This window comes from Mustela lutreola, chromosome 12 (assembly GCF_030435805.1).
Source record: "Mustela lutreola isolate mMusLut2 chromosome 12, mMusLut2.pri, whole genome shotgun sequence".
NCBI lineage: Eukaryota > Metazoa > Chordata > Mammalia > Carnivora > Mustelidae > Mustela > Mustela lutreola.
The window spans coordinates 4,021,960-4,040,241 of NC_081301.1; the positions used below are offsets into that span (position 1 = coordinate 4,021,960).

An 18,282-nucleotide genomic window follows, 5' to 3' on the forward strand; every position below is an offset into this window, starting at 1 on the left:
TGATTCTCTTTTGCTAGGCACACCTGTATGAAGGCTTATTGTGTCTTCTTACCCATGTAAGATACATGGACCCATGTATCTTGGAGTGGTGACTTATTTGTCCCTCACATGATGCCCCTCTTCATCCTTGAGAACTTTCCTTGCCTTGAGATCTGCTCTGCTGGAAGTTAATATAGCTACTCCCTCTTTCTCTTCTTTTCTCTCTTTCTTTCTTCGTTCCTTCAAGTGTTTATTAGAAAGTATAGATAGTAAGTTTTTAAAAAAATTCTATCTGACCAGTTACTAGCTATATTGCTTTGGGCATGTTATTTGAATATTAGTTTTTTCCCCTAGAAATGGCATCTACTAGCAGGTGCAGTGGTGTTAAGAAGTACATGGAGGGGCACTTGGGTGGCTCAGTGGGTTAAAGCCTCTGCCTTCGGCTCAGGTCATGATCCCGGGGTCCTGTGATCGAGCCCTGCATTGGGCTGTCTGCTTAGTGGGGAGCCTGCTTCCCCCTCCCCCCTGCCTGCCTCTCTGACTTCTTGTGATCTCTGTCTGTCAAATAAATAAATCTTAAAAAAAAAAAAAGTACATGGAAATTGCCTTGTGTGCTATGATTTCCTTTCTACTACTGACTGTTAGCGTGGTTATCTTTCTCTGTCCCTTTACTTTAAAAAAAAAATTTTTTTAAGATTTATTTATTGAGAGCACGCAGAATGAGGTGGGGGATAGGCAGAGGGAGAATCTTAAGTAGGTTGTGCTGAGCACAGAGCCTGACGTGGGGCTCGATCTCACAACCCTGAGATTAACAACCTGAGCTGAAACCAAGAGTCGGATGTTTAACCAACAGCCACCCAGGTGCTCCTCCATCCCTTTACTTTAATCCTTAATGTGTCTTTACTTTTAAAGTCAGTTTCTTGTAGACAGTGTATAGTTGGGTCTTATTTCCTGATTCACTCTCACAGTTTATCTTTTATTTGGTGTATTTAATCATTGACATTTAAGGCGACTATTGATATAAGTGGATTAATTTCTACTGTTTTTTTCCCTTTTTTAGAATAAAAGAGCACGTACATGAGCAGGGGTGGGGAGGGGCAGAGGGAGAGAGAATCTTAAGCAGGCTCCACGTCCAGCCCAAGGTGGGACTCAGTCTCACAACCCTGAGATCATCACCTGAGCTGAAGTCCAGCGTTGGGCACTTAACTGAGCCACCCATGTGCCTCCCTGCCATTGTGGTTTTTTGTTTTTGGGATTTATTTTTAAAGATTTTTATTTATTTGACAGGGAGAGGGAACACATGCAGAAGGAATGGCAGAGGGAGAAGCAGGCTTCCCACTGAGCAGGGAGCTCCCCCCACCCATGCAGGATCCCAGGATGCCGGGATCACTACCTGAGCTGAAGGCAGACGCTGAAAAACTGAGCCACCCAGGCGCCCCCGCCATTGTGGTTTTCACTGAGCATTTTCTATAATGCCATTTTCTCTTTCTCCTTAGCATATCAATTATTTTTTACATTTTTTTATTGGTTGCCCTAGAGCCTGCAGTACATATTCACAACTAATCTGAGTCCACTTTGAGGTAACACTTCATGGGTGTTTGAGTACGTCGTGATAACAGAATAGCGCCAGTTCTCCCTCCCATCCCTGGCATCGTTGCTGGCGTGTGTTTCACTTGTGTGCGAATACACACATAAACGTACGTGATTGAATAAATCATTGCTATTATTTTGAATAAAACTATTAGGTTAGTTAAGAATAAGAAACATAAAGGTTTTAATTTCACCTTCGCTTATTCTCTGATGCTCTTTGTTTCTGTAGATCCCAATATGCTTTTCCTTCTCAAGATCTTTTCTAACATTTCTTGCAAGATAAATTTAATGGTGACAAATACCCTCCATTTTTCTTTGAGAAAAAGCCTTTGTTTCTCCTTCACTTTCAGAGAATAATTTTGTGGGTTCAGGGTTTTATGATGGTAGGTTTTTTCCTCTCAACAGTTTAAATATTTGCTTCACTTTCTTCCTTTTTACATGGTTTCTGAGAATTTATTTTTTTTTATTATTTTTTTTTTAAAGATTTTATTTATTTATTTGACAGAGAGAGATTACAAGTAGGCAGAGAGAGAGAGAGAGAGAGGAGGAAGCAGGCTCCCTGCTGAGCAGAGAGCCCGATGCGGGACTCGATCCCAGGACCCTGAGATCATGACCTGAGCCGAAGGCAGCGGCTTAACCCACTGAGCCACCCAGGCGCCCGGTTTCTGAGAATTTAGATGTGATTCTTATTCTTACCTTTTCTGCTCAGTAGGTAGGATGTTTTTCTACACTGATTTCTTTCACGATTTTTTTATCTTTGCTATTTCAGGTTTCTGAAGTATGAGTACGATACGCCTATGTATAGTTTTTGGCATTTGTTCTGTCTGGTGGCCTCTGAGCTTTCTGGATCTGTGATTTGGTGTCAGACATTAATTTGGGGGAAACTCTTGGTCATGATCGCTTCAGGTCTTGCTTCTGTTCCTTTCACTCCTGCTCCTGGTTGTCCCATTTCTTTGGCCCTTGCCCGCAGTTCTCGGGTTTTCTGTTCCGTCCCCTGGTCTTTGTTCTCCTTGCCTCGCAGCTTTGATGGTTTCTGTCGCCAGATCCTCAAGCTCAGCAGTTCTTACCTCAGCCGTATCCAGTCTCCTGACGAGCCCACCAGAGACTTCATCCTTCATCTCTGTCAGTGTTTTCTGGTCTCTGGCATTTCTTTTGATTCTTAGAATTTACATTATCATCTATTCTTTTTTTTTTTTTTTTTTTTTAAATAGAGTGAGGGAGAAGGAGAGAGAGAATCTTAAGCAAGCTCCATGGCCAGCATGGAGCCCAAGGCGGGACTTGATCTCACAACTGTGAGATCATGACCTGAGCTGAAATCAAGAGTTGGATGCTAAAATGATTGAGCCACCCAGGCCACCCCCATTATCATTTCTTCCATGCTCTACTTTTTCCATTAAACGCATAGTATATTAATTACAGTTTTTAAAAAATTTCCTGGTCTGGTAATTTCAACATTCTTGCCATACCTACCTCTGATTCTGATGCTTATTCAGTCTCTGTTTCTGGCCTTTGTTGCGTGACCTTACAACTTTTGTTGTAAGGCGGACATGATGTAGGTGAGAGGAAGAGCCAGCAGTAAGCGGCCTTTGGTGATGTGGTAAGCTGTGGAGGAGGGGGACCTTTCTGTAATCCTGTGATAGCCCCTCAGTCTTCTGGGGAGGTTTGGCTCCTGGACTAAGAACCATACACCTGCTTCTCAGTTCCCCCCAGCTCCCTAGGGGGGACAGGATGGCCAGAATGGGCTGCAGTTGGTTATTTTTCTTCCCTCAAATAGTTCTATTCTGGTAATAAGAGACTTTCTCCAAGATCAAGCCTCGTTAAGATCGAAATGTTCTGGTATATTTCAAAATGGTTTATTTCCTCCTCCTTGTGCTGGAAGCATGAATGGGTTTTCTCCATTACTCGCTGTGAGGGCCAGAAGGACTCCTTAGAGGTAGAACTCAACGAAGTGTGGGGTTCCTCTTAAGATGGGTTCCCCGTAGAGTAGTTATCTCTCAGAGCTGTCCACCCTGAGCCTGAACCAGCCCATCAGTTCCAGTTCAGTGTTTCCTCTCCTGGCCCTGAGCTTCGGGCTCCTGTCACTTGTGATGATGGGAAAGGTTGACTTTTTGGCTTGCTTTTTACTCATTAGGATCAAGTAGTGACTTCTAAGTTCCTTACATGCCAAACTGGAAACCAGAAGTCACAAATGAATTTTTCATATTCTGCCACTTGGGACTTTAGGTTCTGGGCTTTATTTGTTACTTCTTTGGGGAAGTTTTGCTGTTTAGAATTGGCTTTCCAGAATGTTTTTGCTCTCTTAATATGCCTTTTTACTTTGTATAGGTGGCACAGGAGTGGATCAGCTCTCCAAACAAAGAAAAATTCTATCAGTTGCATTTACGAAAATTTCCTGCTGATTATAAAAAATACTGGGAGTTTGTGGGTAAGTTCTTTCTTCTGTAATTTAAAATACATAATAATTGGAGATTTCTGTTGAGGAAACCTTATCGTCATTTGAATTTTCTGGGACATAGATTTCCTAAGCTGAATTTGTAACCTCTTAAAAGGAATGTTTTAAGCCTTAATTAGAGGGGTGCCTGGGTGGCTCAGTCGTTAAGTGGCTGCCTTTGCCTCAGGTCATGATCCCAGGGTCCTGGGATTGAGCCCCACATTGGACTCCCTGCTCAGCGGGGAGCCTGCTTCTCCATCTCTCACTCCCCCTGCCTGTGTTCCCTCTCTCACTGTCTCTTTCTGTCAAATGAATAAATAAAATCTTCAAGGAAAAAAGAAGTCATAATTAGAATAATTACTGGGACAGTTATGAATGTAAAATTCATGGTTTTAACCATTCTGTAGAGTATCACAGGCCAGAGTGGAAGCTGGACATGGAAGATATGGTGAGTGAAGGGAGCTTGACAAGATTGGTTGGGGGAGGGCGTCCCCAAATAACAGTGTTGATAGATTCTGAGTAAATCTTTCTATTTGCTCATTTCATCATTGGTCTGAAACACATATCACACTTAGGCATTAGTTATTAATCAACCATTCAGAACTCTTTAAAACAAGAAGTACAAATCCTCTTTTGCCTCGCCCTCTTACCCCCAATCCATCCTGCGCCATAGAGGCAGTGAAGATAAAAAGGACGTGTGTGTATATTTTGGAGGAAAGGTATTAATATGTTCATTGTAGGACACTGAAATAACATTAGCAGAAAAATAAGTATCACCAATTCCAATCATTCCAAGATAGTCCTATGAAAATAGTAGTGTCTATCTTACTGTGAGACTGTCTACTCACCAGTGTGAGTTGTGCATATGTGAATGTAGTAGGGTCATTTTACCTATACGTTAATGACATTTTTCATTCATTCAGCAAATGTTTATTATCTTTATAGTACCATAGGATATAATTTTAGATGCTAGGTATATAGCTGTGAAGAAAACATAAGATTCCTGCCTTCATGAAACTTAAATTTTACTTAATTTTATTTAATATATTGTGTCTTTTCAGAGTTCCTACGTAACAGTATATTTAATATTTGTGGTTATTCCATTGTAAGTATATTCTACAAATCACTTAACCAGTGGTGTCTAGTTAGACATGTACATTGCTTATAGTTTTCCCTGTTGTGAACACTAGGTCAGACAGCGTGCATATTTTACGACTTGTTCCCTATTGGCTCTGCCTACCAAAAGGAACATCAGTTTCACTTCTAACAGGAAGATGTAAGATGTAAGAATGTACATCTCCCTCATTTGCTAGCTTCAACTTTGTTTTCCAGTTTTATGAATGTAAAGTATATCTCATCTGAGGTTATAATTTTGTTCCCAAATCTTTTTTGATCATGAGTATTCTTAGTGAGGGGAATGTGCCCTTCTTCCTCCTCCCCCCCCCTTTTTTTTTAAGATTTTATTTTTATTTGGAGAGAGAGTGCAGGAGTGAGGGGAAGGGCAGGAGGAGCAGAAGAGGGACAGAAGCAGACTCCCTTCTCTGCAGGGCTCCATCCCATGACCCTGAGATCAGGACCTAAGCCGAAATCCAAAGTTGATCACTCAACCTACTGAACCACCCAGGCGCCCCCCACACACCTTTTTTTTTGTTAGGAATGTTGTTTTCCTCTTAATGTATGTGCGTTGTAAATTGCTTTTTGTAGTTTGTTACTGATTTTGAGGCACAGTTTCTACACATGTTCAAAACTGTACTAATTTCTTTATGGTTCTGACTTCGGGTTTTTATTGTTTATTTTGTTTTTTGTTGTTTTTTAAGATTTTTAAAATTTATTTTTGTGAGAGAGAAAGAGTGTTCCTGAGCATTGGGTGGGGGTGGTGATGGGGCAGAGGGAGAAACAGACTCCCTGCTGAGCAGGGAGCTCTATGTGGGGCTCAGTCCCAGCACCCTGGGATCCTGACTGGAACCAGAGGCAGATGCTCAACCCACCGAGCCACCCAGGCCTGAGTCTGGTATTTCTCGTAGTAGTTTTGTATTTCTTTTAAATATTTAAATCACAAATTTATCTGGCATTATCTTGATCATAGTATCTATTCTTTAACTTCTTTCATTTAACCTGTGTGTAAACTTGATCAGTTTTGTGTGGCATCACAACGTTCAGTGATTCACTAGGACAACTCACAGGAATTAACATATATTCATGCTCATGGTTGTGACTGTTATGGTAAGAGGTTGCAAAGCAGAATCAGCAAGGCGGGAAGCACATTTGGGTGAAGGACAGACGACACCGGGAGCAAGGCTGAGAGTCCTCTCCCAGTAGAGTCGCATGCAGTGTACTTTACTTCCTAGTACTGAGCTGCACAGTGCATGGCTTGCAGAATGTTCCCTACTAGGGAAACTTGTTGGAGATTCAGTGCCCAAAACACCCTCTGCCAGCCTAAATTCCTGACTTCAGAAGGATAGCAGGCGTTTGGCACAGACCATATTCTTTTTGCAAACACTTGAGGCACAGCGAGCCATTCTCATTAGCAAATGATAATCCCAGGATCGAGGATCCCACATGCCAAGGGCCACCCTTGTAAGCAGACCTTTCTAAGGACAGCAGCCTTGCATGTGCTATGTTAAGTCCGTGACACAGCATTTCATGAGCAGTGCCACTGTGATGTTCCTGTCTCAGTGTTGGTGTGAGGGCATTTTGTTGAGTCCTGGGGTGGATTGTGGAGTCTCTGGGTATGTGTGTGTTCAGGCTGACTAGGTCACGCCTGGCCTGTTGAGCATCATGCCCCACCGACAGTGTGCGAGAAGTCATGTGGTTCCAGGTTTCCACCAGCATGTTTGTATTGACTGCCGTGTTAGTTTTACCCATTGTGCCAGGTTTGTATTGTGGCCTTTTGTGGTTTTATTTTGTCCTACCCTTGTTTCCAGTGAGGGTGAGCACCTTTTTATGATTTAGTAGATGGTTCAGTAATCTCTTTCGGGAAGTGCCTGTTAAAAGTTATTGTTAATTTTCTGTTACCTCTTTCTTACTGATTTGTAGGAGTTCCTTATATGATCTGGATACACGCCATTCTCTCAGTTTGGCTTGCATTTTGACTCTCACTGATGTCTTTAAAAGTTTTATTCCTATTAAGAATTTTATTATTTATGTAAGTCATCTGTACACCCAATGTGGGGCTCAAACTCATGACCCTAAGATCAAGAGTTGCATGCTCCCCCGAACAAGCCAGCCAGGCAGTTCTAGAATTTATTTTTTATTATTTTTTAAAAGAATTTTATTTATTTATTTGACAGAAAGAGATCACAAGTAGGCAGAGCAGCAGGCAGAGGGGAGGGAGAAGCAGGCTCCCCGCTGAGCAGAGAGCCCAATGTGGGGCTCGATCCCAGGACCCTGAGATCATGACCTGAGCCAAAGGCAGAGGCTTAACCCACTGAGCCACCCAGATGCCCCTAGAATTTATTTTTAACACAGCAAATGCATCTTTCTTTCTTTCTTTCTTTTTTAAACTCACAACCCTGAAATCAAGACCTGAGCTTAGTCGTTGGTCACTCAGTGGACTGAGTGAGCCACCCAGGTGCCCCTCTCTGTTTTTTTTTTTTTTTAATGGTTAGTGTTCTGTACCTCATTTAAGAAACCTTTCCCTGCTGCAGATCATAAATGTGTTATCTTAACATCTAGAACAGGTGTCAGCAAACTCCAGCTTGCAGATCTACCCCATATCCTGTTTTTGTACTGCCCTAGAGTAAGGTTTTTATGTTTTTAAAGATAAATTTTTTAAAGATTTTATTTATTTATTTGAGAAAGAGAGGATGCATGAGCCAGGGAGGGGCAGAGGGAAAGAGAGATGCAGACTCCCTGTCAAGCAGGGAATACGATGCAGGACTTGATCCCAGGACCCTGGGATGCTTTAACTGACTGAGCCACCCAAGGTGCCCCAAAGAACTTTGAAAAGAAGATGATGAATATGCTGCAGACCCTGTATGTGGCTTGCAAAGAAGTTGTTTGGCTCTTCACAGAAAAAGTTTTCAGCTCCTTTTCTAGAGAGTTCATTGTTTTGTCGACCTGGAATTTATTTTTACGTATGAATGGGATGTGTAGGGGTCATGTCTCATTTTTTTTCCAAATGGAGTTGTGGTTTTCCCAATATTATTTATTGAAAAAACCATCCTCTTCATGCTCTGCAGTGCCATATTTGCCATAAATCTAGTGTCCATTTTACTCATGGATTTCTTTTCTGGACCCTGTTCTTTGGATCATTTGCCTACCCTTGTGCCCACATCACATTGCCCAGTTACTTAGTCCAGCTTTATAATGCGTTTTAAAACCAACTGAATAGTTTCTTCTACCTGGTTTTGCCTTAAAAGTGCCTTAGCACTTTTTGTCTGAGTTCCCATATAAATTTTAGAGGAAAAAATGGGGAAATTGGGCAAGAATTGACATCTCTTTTTTTGAGAATTGACATCTTTCTAATAATTTTCTAATTTGTGAATAAGAATTATATCCAGTTATCTTGGTTTATTTTCAGTCATGTTTTAGAGTCTCTTATGGAGAGGTTTTGCATATCTTCTTTGGTTTGCTTTTTGTGGGGCTGGGGCATCATTTGTAATTCAATGAGTATCTCTAAAAGGTACAGACCTCTAAGATTTTATAATAAGATAAAATTTTACTGCTAAAGTATTAAGTTATCCCTTAATGTCAGATAGTTAGTCAGTGTTCAAATTTCCAATTTCATTATAAGTAACAATTTTTTTCAGCCAATTTGAAATAAGGTCCAAGTTAGGTCCACACATTAACACTAGTTGATGTCTTTTGAACTGTAATTTTCTCATTCTGCTTTTTTTTCCCCCCTTTGTAATTTGTTGAAGAAGCTGAATTGTTGATCTTTTAGAATTACTGCCTGTACTTGTTGATTGTGCCCCCTGGTGTTGGGTGTTGTGTTTTTCTCTCTTTTGCATTTCTTAGAAATTGATAGTTGTATCTAGAGATATGGTCCGATTCAAGTTTGATTTATAATTTTTGACAAAACTGTCTCATAGATGGTGGTAAATATTCCTTTATTAGGAGGTGAGTGATCTTTAATTTCTCTTTTAGAAATATTTGTAGCTGTGGATGCTTAATACCTAAATTAGCTTATTAAAGGTACAAAATGGTGACATTTTTATTTGATAATTTCTTCATTTATAGTTGGAATAATTCCATAAGGACATTTCTGTATATTATTTGGTTATTCTGTATTGTGCTTTATAAAGAAAGGTAGAAAAGTACTTGACTCTTGACCAGTTTTTAAAAAGTGAATTAACCTGAGTTAATTCACTGCAAGCACTGGTGTTGACCAGTTAATTAATTAATTTCATAAATTCATGGACTTAAATATACTTGTGTTTCTATCCAGTATAATGTAAGCCCTTTAGATAGGACCCTTACAAGTCTTTGAGAGCTGACTTGCTATCTGATATGACCAATATCATCTGTATTCTTTTATCCCGTATCTGAACTTGCAGTTTTCTAAGTATTCTGAGAATCCTGTAGAAGAAAACGGTATTTCAAGAATAATATGATTGATAGAATAATACACTGTATGTATGAACAAGTAATACATGTAAACATAAGAATACAGAAAGGTTGAAAAAATAAAAGTTTGGAGAAGGGCACTCACACAAACCCTATCAACAGAGGGTGTGTTTAGGGGTGCCTGGGTGGCTCAATTGGTTGGGCATCCTGCTCTTGAGCTCGGCTCAGGTAGTGACGTCAGGGTCACAGGGTCAGCCCCACGTCTGGCTCTGTGCTCAGCAGGTAGTCACCCATACATATGTGCACACACTTTCTCTCTCTCTCTCTCTCTCTCTCAAATAAAATCTTTTAAAAAAGGATGTTTAGCTTTGTTAATATCAGACTAAATAGATTGTAAGACAAGAAGAAACCTTACATACAAAGGGAATTTTGCACGAGTTTAGTTCAGCAGAAGAGATGACAATTCTCAATGTCTACATACCTAACAGAATATATAAAGAAAAAAACTAAGTGGCGCCTTGATAGCTCAGTCAGTTAAGCGCCTGCCTTGGACTCAGGTCATGGGATTGAGTTCGTGTCGGGCTCCGGAGCATGCATCTCCCTCTCCCTCTGCTGTTTCCCTGCTCATGCTCTCTGGTGATCTCTCTCTCTCTCTCTGTCAAATAAATAAAATCTTTAAAAAAAAAAAAAAACTAGAGAACTAGATATACTAGAACTAGATAGAATTAGATAGAACTAGAGTATACTTTTTACAACATATATGAGACTTTGAACTTTTAAATAACCACAGGTGAATTGTTGAAAGCATACCATAAAATGAAACACAATAGAAGTGAACCTAATTGTATATTACATGTATTACCTTTTGTTTTGGTTGAATACTTCTACTTTTTTTCTCATTTCGAAATTTTACTTTTTCTTCTTGTTTGGAAATTGTATCTCAATTTACACATTTTTTGCTGTTTTAAAACAGTAAGGTTAAAACTTAAAACATGCACCCTTGAGTTATCAAAATCTATAGTTTTTTTTTTAAGATGTTTATTTATTTATTTGACAGACAGCGATCACAAGTGGGCGCCCAAAATCTATAGTTTTAGTAGCTCTTTTTTGAGTGTCTCCGTAGGTGAGGCAAACCTTTTAAACTGTGTGAGATAGGGGCACCTGGGTGGCTCAGTGGGTTAAAGCCTCTGCCTTTGGCTCAGGTCATGATCCCAGGGTGCTGGGATCGAGCCCCGCATCGTGCTCTCTGCTCCGAGCCTGCTTCCCCCTGTTTCTCTGCCTGCCTCTCTGCCTACTTGTGATCTCTGTCTGTCCGATAAATTAAAAAAAATAATAAAATAATAAAATAATAAACTGTGTGAGATATAATCTATAGCTGCCAGGACAGTCCTTGGTTGTTGATGAATCCTACCAGTTGGTGTGTTCTTCTTTCCATGTGCCTTGCTTATCACTGGAGAGTGTTGGTCATTTGGAAAGTTATTTATAAAACTAATTTGAGGCCTGGGATGATTCTGTCTTCCTCCAAAGAGGATTTTCCTTTGTTTCTGCCAGACTTCTCAGGGTACCTTTGATGTGGGATCATCTAGATCTGGTTTAAGGCATTGGGCTTTTCTAAAGTGCCCGGCTGTTTGGAAGCTGGGCTCTTGCCCATGTCAAGGCACGTTTGCTGCTTCCTCATGCTGGGGCGTAGTCCTGAGGCCTCCTTCATAGTCCCAGTGTGAAGCATATAGAGGTGCCTGGGTCCCCACTCCCACTCTATACAGGCCCTGGACTCCAGTTTTTGTCTTATACCATCCCAGGTATGGCCTGGCCTCTTGGCTATCATTCCAAGAACGGTTCACATGTCTCTAGGGGGAAATGACAGGGCTGCCTCCACTGGATTTCCACATTCCTCTGGATCTCAACGTAGTAGTTCTTCACTGTTGTAATTGCTCTCTGATATCGTCACATAGATCTTTCTTGCCTGCCAATTTTTATTTATTGTTTTAAAAAGATTTTATTTATTTTGAGAGAGAGGGTGCGTGCATAAGCAGGGGGAGGGGCAGAGGGAGGGGGAGAAGCAGACTCCGCATTAAGCAGGGAGCCTGATGCGGTGCTCCATCCCAGGACCCTTGAGGTCATCACCTGAGTCGGAGCCACCTAGGCACTCCATACCTGCTACATTTTAAAATCTTGTCTGGAGTTACTGGTTCTGTCTGCCTAAACCCAGTGCCTCATATTTTAGTTCACTATACGGTTACTGGATCTGGTGGTTGGTGCTCAACTTTTTTGTTGTAATACTCGCTGCTTTCCCAGCCCCCGTGGTTGACAACTAGCCTCTCTCCCTTGTTTGAAATGCCCCAAGTAGGCTCAGATTTCTTATATGTCTTTGGATCTGTTTTGGGGTATTCTTCTGGGATTTTGAAAGTGAGGAACAAAAAAGAATTTCTTGGTTAAAAACTAAAACTTTAAGGAAAGGAAATTTACTAGCTACTTTTGAATATTATGATTTTATTTTGGCTTTTTAGCCATTTTTTGGTAACAATTTTATTTATTTATTTATTTATTTATTTATTTATTTATTTGAGAGAGAGAGAGATCACAAGTAAGCAGAGAGGCAGGCAGAGAAAGAGGGTTAGGGCAGGGCAGAGAGCCAGACTGGAGGCTCGATCTCAGGACCGTGAGATCATGACCTGAGCTGAAGGCAAAAGGCTTCACCCACTGAGTCACCCAAGTGTCCCCTTTTTAGCCGTTGTTAAGAAGCATTTTATAATACTGTGTAATCTGTATTTGAGAATGTTGACTGACTCAGAGTATTACTTTGAAGTAGATTACAACATCTTGTGCTGTATACTTGGTTGAACTTAGTACAAGGGTTTAATATCCTTTAAGTTAATCGCATTTAAAATAATTCTGTTAGAGTCAATGCCAACTTCTTATCGTTTCATAGTTCATCTTGAGGAATGTGAACTCGCTAAACAACTTCATCCAAAGGAAAATGATTTGGTGTTTTTGATTCCCGAAAGACAAAACGGAGAGAATAAAGATACAGAGAGAGATCACATGGAAGATCTCCGTGATTACCACTGCGCGTATGTTCATAAGTTTCGCCGCACTTCCGTCAGTAAGTACACGACGAGACTGTGAAGAGGAATCTGTGAGATATAAGCTCATCTTTTAATTCCCTCGGAGCTGTGCTTTACCAGCCACATACTTGTTATGCGTATTCGAGACATGTATTTGCCAGGTTACTTGCCTTCCAGAGTCCTTGTTTAGTTTTTCTAGACTTACCTGGGAAAGGCCCAGTACTTACTGGGCTAGACTTATGATTTAAAAGCTTTCTTTTGTAATGTCCTCTTGTTCTGACACATTCCTTCATCTGTCGTTGGGTTTGTTATTAAACAATAGTTTGCAAACCAGCTATTTTTGTATATTAAATCACAACCTTGGTGTCGTGGCTAAGTATCAGTGAGAAGACCAAACACGTAAGTCACTACAAGGCAACTTGAAGAGTTTGCTGTTTCCATTGCTCCCATCCCTGGTGCTGTAGGGACCGTTCTCCAGGGAGTAGCATCACAGAAGTAAGGTCAGCACCTGCTGTGTGCCCAGCCACATGCCCTGTCCGTCTTGTGCTCTCTTCTCGTCTTCCTCAAAGCCTTGCAAAGCAGTAGGAGTTGTGTGTTCTCTGCTCATCAGGATAGGAAGGCTCAAGGCTTCAGTGCTCACCCAGGCGCACGCTCAGTAACGTGTGGTCAGCCCGGAAATGAAACCTGCGTTTGTTTAACCGCAGTGTCGCCCACATTCTTCTTTGTAGGCCAAGTGGCCTTTTTAACACTACCGCTTCCTTAGTCTCAATTATGTCACGAGAACATGAGTTCATTATTCCTTCGCCTTTTTGCAAGTAGTCTTAAAAACGAAACTCCTTGGGGTTCAGCGTCGTGCCGCACTGTAGCTGGCGGGCCGCACTTCAGCTGGCGGGCCGCACTTCGAGTGTGTTCCAGCTCAGTGCTTCTGTAGATTGTGTTTGGGCGAGTAGCCGGAGGGGTGCATACATAGCTCAGTAAGGGCTTTTGACTCTTGCAAATGACGACATGCACCAGATTTCTGTTTCTGAGTATTCTCCTTCTAGCTCCTCAAGCACCCAACTGTCTGACCTCGCCATTTGCAAATCTGTCAGACAAAAAAAACAAAGGAAGCACTTGACTGTCTGCCTGACGTCTACTATTCCTTCTGTTTTTCCCACGTCAGCACGTGGGGCCTGCGTTTTTCTAGTTGCTCAGACCCAAACCCCTAGGCATCCTTGTTGCTTTCTTTGTCTCACACCCTACGTGTAATTCATCAGGAAATCATGTTGACTCTTCGCGAAGTATCCAGGATCCAAGCTGTGTGTCTGCTCCTGCCTCCTGGTCCGCACAGCCGTCCACTGCACTGCCTCCTGGTGGTTTGTTGGCTTCTGTGCTTTTCCCCTTGCAATTCCATCTTCCCCCACAGTGAGAGTGATTCTGCTAATGGGTGACTTCAAGCGTGTCCCTCCCCGGTACAGCGCTGCCCTGGGGTTTTCTACCTGACTCGAGGTAATATTCGGTCGGTATCGTGGTCTGCAGAGCCCTGTAAGATGGAGACCCTGTCCTCTTCTCTGACTCCCACCGCACTCCTCTCCCTGCTCCCCCCACGCCCTGTGCACGGCTACTCCAGTCACACCCTTGCTTCATGGCCTTTGCCAGTAAATACCCTCTCCCCCGACAAGGGCGTGGTTTTCTCAGTTATTTCAAGTTTCTGCTCAGGCGCAGTCTTATCTGGAAGACCTTCCCTGACTTGTCCATGATGGTAACACATCCTCATCACGTTGTCATCCCCTTTCTCTGCTTTTCTTTCTTTCTCTTTTTTTTTCTTTTTCTTTTATTTTTTCTTTTTTGAAGATTTTATTTATTTGACAGAGCGAGAGAGCATAAGAAGTAGGCAGAGAGGCAGGCAGAGGGGGAGGGGGAAGCAAGGAGACGGATGCGGGGCTCGATCCCAGGACCCTGAGATCGTGACCTGAGCTGAAGGCAGAGGCTAAACCCACTGAGCCACCCAGGCGCCCCGTTTACTCTCTTCTTTCTTCACACTGCTCCTCACCGCTGACGTTTTTGCTTGGTTATCTGCTTCCCTCTTCTAGGAAAGAATTACCTGGTTCTTAGGAACCATTCAGTAAGCATTTGAATGAATTACTTGAACAATATGTCATACAAAAGACATGAATTATAAAATACATAATTCTGAATAACCTTATTTTAGCTGGACAGTATTATTCATTGGTAACTGAAATTGCTTTTTCTCCTTCTTGATAATAGTGCGCAACGGGAAGTCTGAGTGTTCCCTTTCCATCCAGACTCAAGATAATTTGCCAGTCAATTTAAATGAGCTCGTGAAATGCATTGTGATCAGTTCTCTGGTAACTACACAAAGGAAGTTGAAAGCCATGTCTTTGTTGAGTGGACGGAACCAACTGGCCAGAGCTGTTCTGAATCCCAACCCTATGGACTTCTGTACGAAAGATTTACTAACTACAACATCTGAGAGAATTGTGAGTCATGGCTAAACGAGAATGAAAAGTCTGAAAATTCTGTGTCAGAACATGACAGCCTCATGTGTGTTTCTTCATCACACATTCCCGTGCGTGCTGGACAAGCCGCGTCCCTGTGCGCGCACAGCAACAGCATGTGGCGCTGCATTTTCTTTGGTGTGGCATAGTCTATGTTTCGTTACTCAGCTTACCTCAGGAAAAAGGCATAGTGCAATAAAGAATTGAAAGTATGGTTAGAGAGGAGCCCTAAAATGTGAAATGAGCATTCTACGTAAATGCTTGTTAGGTGGTGACAATTCAGAAGTAGCAGTGGGTTAATTTTGAGTTACTATTGCAATTAAAAGATCGATGGAGAATTGATGGGTGAAGTTGCCATTTCACTTGGGCCCATGTTCTCCCTCTCAGAGCTGTGTATGTTCGTTCCAAGGAAGCAAGAGGAAAGTGGTGGTGTTTGGACTGCGGTTGTGTGCGGGGGCTTTCCGTGCAGCATCATTCACTTTTCATCCTCCCAGGAGAGTCCCATTTAATGGATGAGGTTAGGAGTTTGGAGACCTAGCTTATGAGTGAAACTGAGATTTAAACTTAGATCTGATCCAAAATCTTGGAATGGTTTTTTACTGTCTAAGTAAAGAATAAATAGAAGAAATGTACAGATCAGTTTATTGTGACCCTCTTTGTAAGATTCACAAATAAAAATGCAGTTGTAGTAGTTGTAGATGGGCTGACACCTACAGACACTCACAAATAACTTTCTCTATAGTAGTGAAATTGGTTCTGTCAGTTAAAGATCATTTGGGGTCTTGCCTGATCATAACCAAAGCTTCTGTCTGATAAAGTCTAGAAGAAATTCAAATGGAGTTTTTCTCTTCCTCCTCTCCTGGGCCACTCTAAGAGCAACTCACTCTCACTAATGTCTTTTATATAGATCACCTACTTAAGAGATTTCAACGAAGACCAGAAGAAAGCGATAGAAACTGCATATGCCATGGTCAAGCACTCCCCGTCTGTTGCCAAGATCTGTCTGATACATGGACCACCTGGAACAGGAAAATCAAAAACTATTGTTGGCCTCCTGTACCGCCTCCTGACAGAGGTAGAGCATGTGAGGGCATCAGTGCTGTTAGCCGAGAGCATCGCTTCATGCGAATTAACTGACATGTGTAAATAACTACTACGGGTCTCTCTGCCTGCACTTCTGTGTAGCTTTTTGATACTTGGTGGAACTGTGTCCGAGAAAGAGGTAGCAGAAGGAGAGAAGATTATAAAAGATAACAAAACAGAAAATGCTGTCCTGTGTGACACTGATCTGAAGGGTTAGAATGGTGGTCTTCTGGCTTAATAATGTGTCACGTCTAATGCCAAGAAACTGGAATGTATTCCAGGGCTACATTTTGGTTGGATTGAGTATGCAGTAAAGTAAGTGGACAGTGAGGTGAGGCTCAGAGAAGCCATGATAAAATGTCCTGTTAGAGTCATCTCAGCGTCAACGTAAGCTGTAGGTGCTGTTACTTATTTTTAAGTGTTTATAAGGGGAACTCTCGAACGTACATGGAAGTAGGAGCAAACTGGAAAACTCTAATAGAGCTCATCAGTATCTTTTGTCTGTCTGTCTGTTTGGCGTGTGTGTGTCAAATTGTAGAACCAGAGGAAGGGCCATTCAGATGAAAACTCCAATGCCAAAATCAAACAAAACCGTGTCCTTGTGTGTGCGCCTTCCAACGCAGCTGTTGATGAGCTTATGAAAAAAATCATCCTCGAATTTAAAGAAAAATGTAAAGACAAGAAGAATCCTTTGGGTATGATACTTACATGGCTTTTTATTTGTTTTTGGTTTTGTTCTCAGTGTTTAGTGTTGGCAGCTTGGAATGCCAGAGGGCAAGCCAGTTCTGATGGTAACTTCTGCTTGGGGCCATGGCCCATATGTACTCATCAATTCGTTTAGCAGATTTTATTGAGCATTTATTCTCTGCCAAGGCCCTGTGCTAGGTACTGAGGTTTCAGCAGTGAAACCTTCCAAGAGACAGTAGTGAGGAAGTGGATCGGTGAGCAGTTAGAGTATAAAGCTGGACATTCCGGAAGAGCAGGGAGATGTGGCTGTGTTCAGACAGCTTAGAGTGGCCCTTGGTTCAGTCGTGGAAGGGTTAGGGAAGGCTCCTGGGGGAGATGATGTCTAAGATGAGACCTGGAGAAGAGCAGTTAGGGGTTAGCCATGGGAAGAATTGGTAGGGTGTGGGGAACTCTAGCAGAAGTTTCTTTCAACAGAAGGACTGGAATTGAGAGATCCTTCGTAGGGTACAGCTGGAATGTGATAAGCCCCACAAAGGCGGGGGTTTGGGCGTTGGTTTGCTGCCCTCCCCGGGGAGCTTCAGGCAGTGAGGGCGCGTGGGGACTCTGCTCTTTCCTTGGGGAGGCGCGGGAGTTCTATATTGGGTTTTGACGTCACGTGTACTTCACGTGCTAAGTCAAGAGTTTATAAAAACGCTGGCCTACCACAGGTAGACATTGGAGTGAAAATGTTGGGCCGAAGGATTTCCTGCATCTTCGGTTTTCTGGATAGTGCCAAATTCTCCAAATTCTCCTCAGAAGTGGGCATAGCAGTTCACACGCCCAGGAGCAGCTCCCACACGTCCACAGCGCTGTGGTTCGAACGTGCCTTTCCCTGCGGGCTGAGGGAAGGGGAGGGTGCAGGCATGTGCTGCCCGTGCAGCTGGGCAGGAGTCAGGCCAGGCCAGCCGGGAGTCCGGTTGGAGCTTCCATTCTGTTAGAGAAAAATTGCTGTCTTCTGGCCGTGGAAGAGAACTTGGGTCTTCTGTACTGCATTTTCTTTCCCCTACTTCCAGCTGTCCTGGGCATCCTGAGAGAAATGCCTTGGGCATCTCGCCATTAAGGAAGCTGTTGATTTGGGGGCTTTAGTGTTTACCCTCCTCAGGATAAAGAAGTTCCCTTGTCCTTGGTTTCTGTCCTGAAGGGCTGTTGAGATTTATTGCATGCATTTTTCTTGTTGCATGCATTTAAATGATCATGAAATCTTTTTCTTGAATCTGTTAATGGGGTAAATGGCAGTGTTTTTCTAATGTTAAAATATCTTGGATTCCTAGAATAAGGCCAACTTGGTCATGTATTAATTACTATTTCTTAACACGTTGCTAGATTATTAATGTTTAATTTAGTATTTTGAAATTAGTATTCATGAATAAGGCCAGCCTGTGATTTTTCTTTGTCATATCTT

General features: G+C 42.2%; 1 protein-coding gene across 6 annotated transcripts in view; it reads left to right on the plus strand.

Moving 5' to 3' along the window:
- SETX (senataxin) overlaps positions 1-18,282 on the plus strand; it is an 86,132-nt gene that overhangs the window by 41,800 nt on the left and 26,050 nt on the right. For all 6 annotated transcript variants that reach the window (XR_009346607.1, XR_009346606.1, XM_059143282.1 and 3 more), the window contains 5 exons: positions 3,895-3,994; positions 12,438-12,611; positions 14,821-15,053; positions 15,979-16,146; positions 16,693-16,849. Coding sequence is in view for 4 of the 6 variants with exons in the window: in XM_059143282.1 (XP_058999265.1) it covers positions 3,895-3,994; positions 12,438-12,611; positions 14,821-15,053; positions 15,979-16,146; positions 16,693-16,849 (832 nt within the window). In the remaining 2 variants the exon portion in view is untranslated. The remainder of the gene's footprint in view (positions 1-3,894; positions 3,995-12,437; positions 12,612-14,820; positions 15,054-15,978; positions 16,147-16,692; positions 16,850-18,282) is intronic.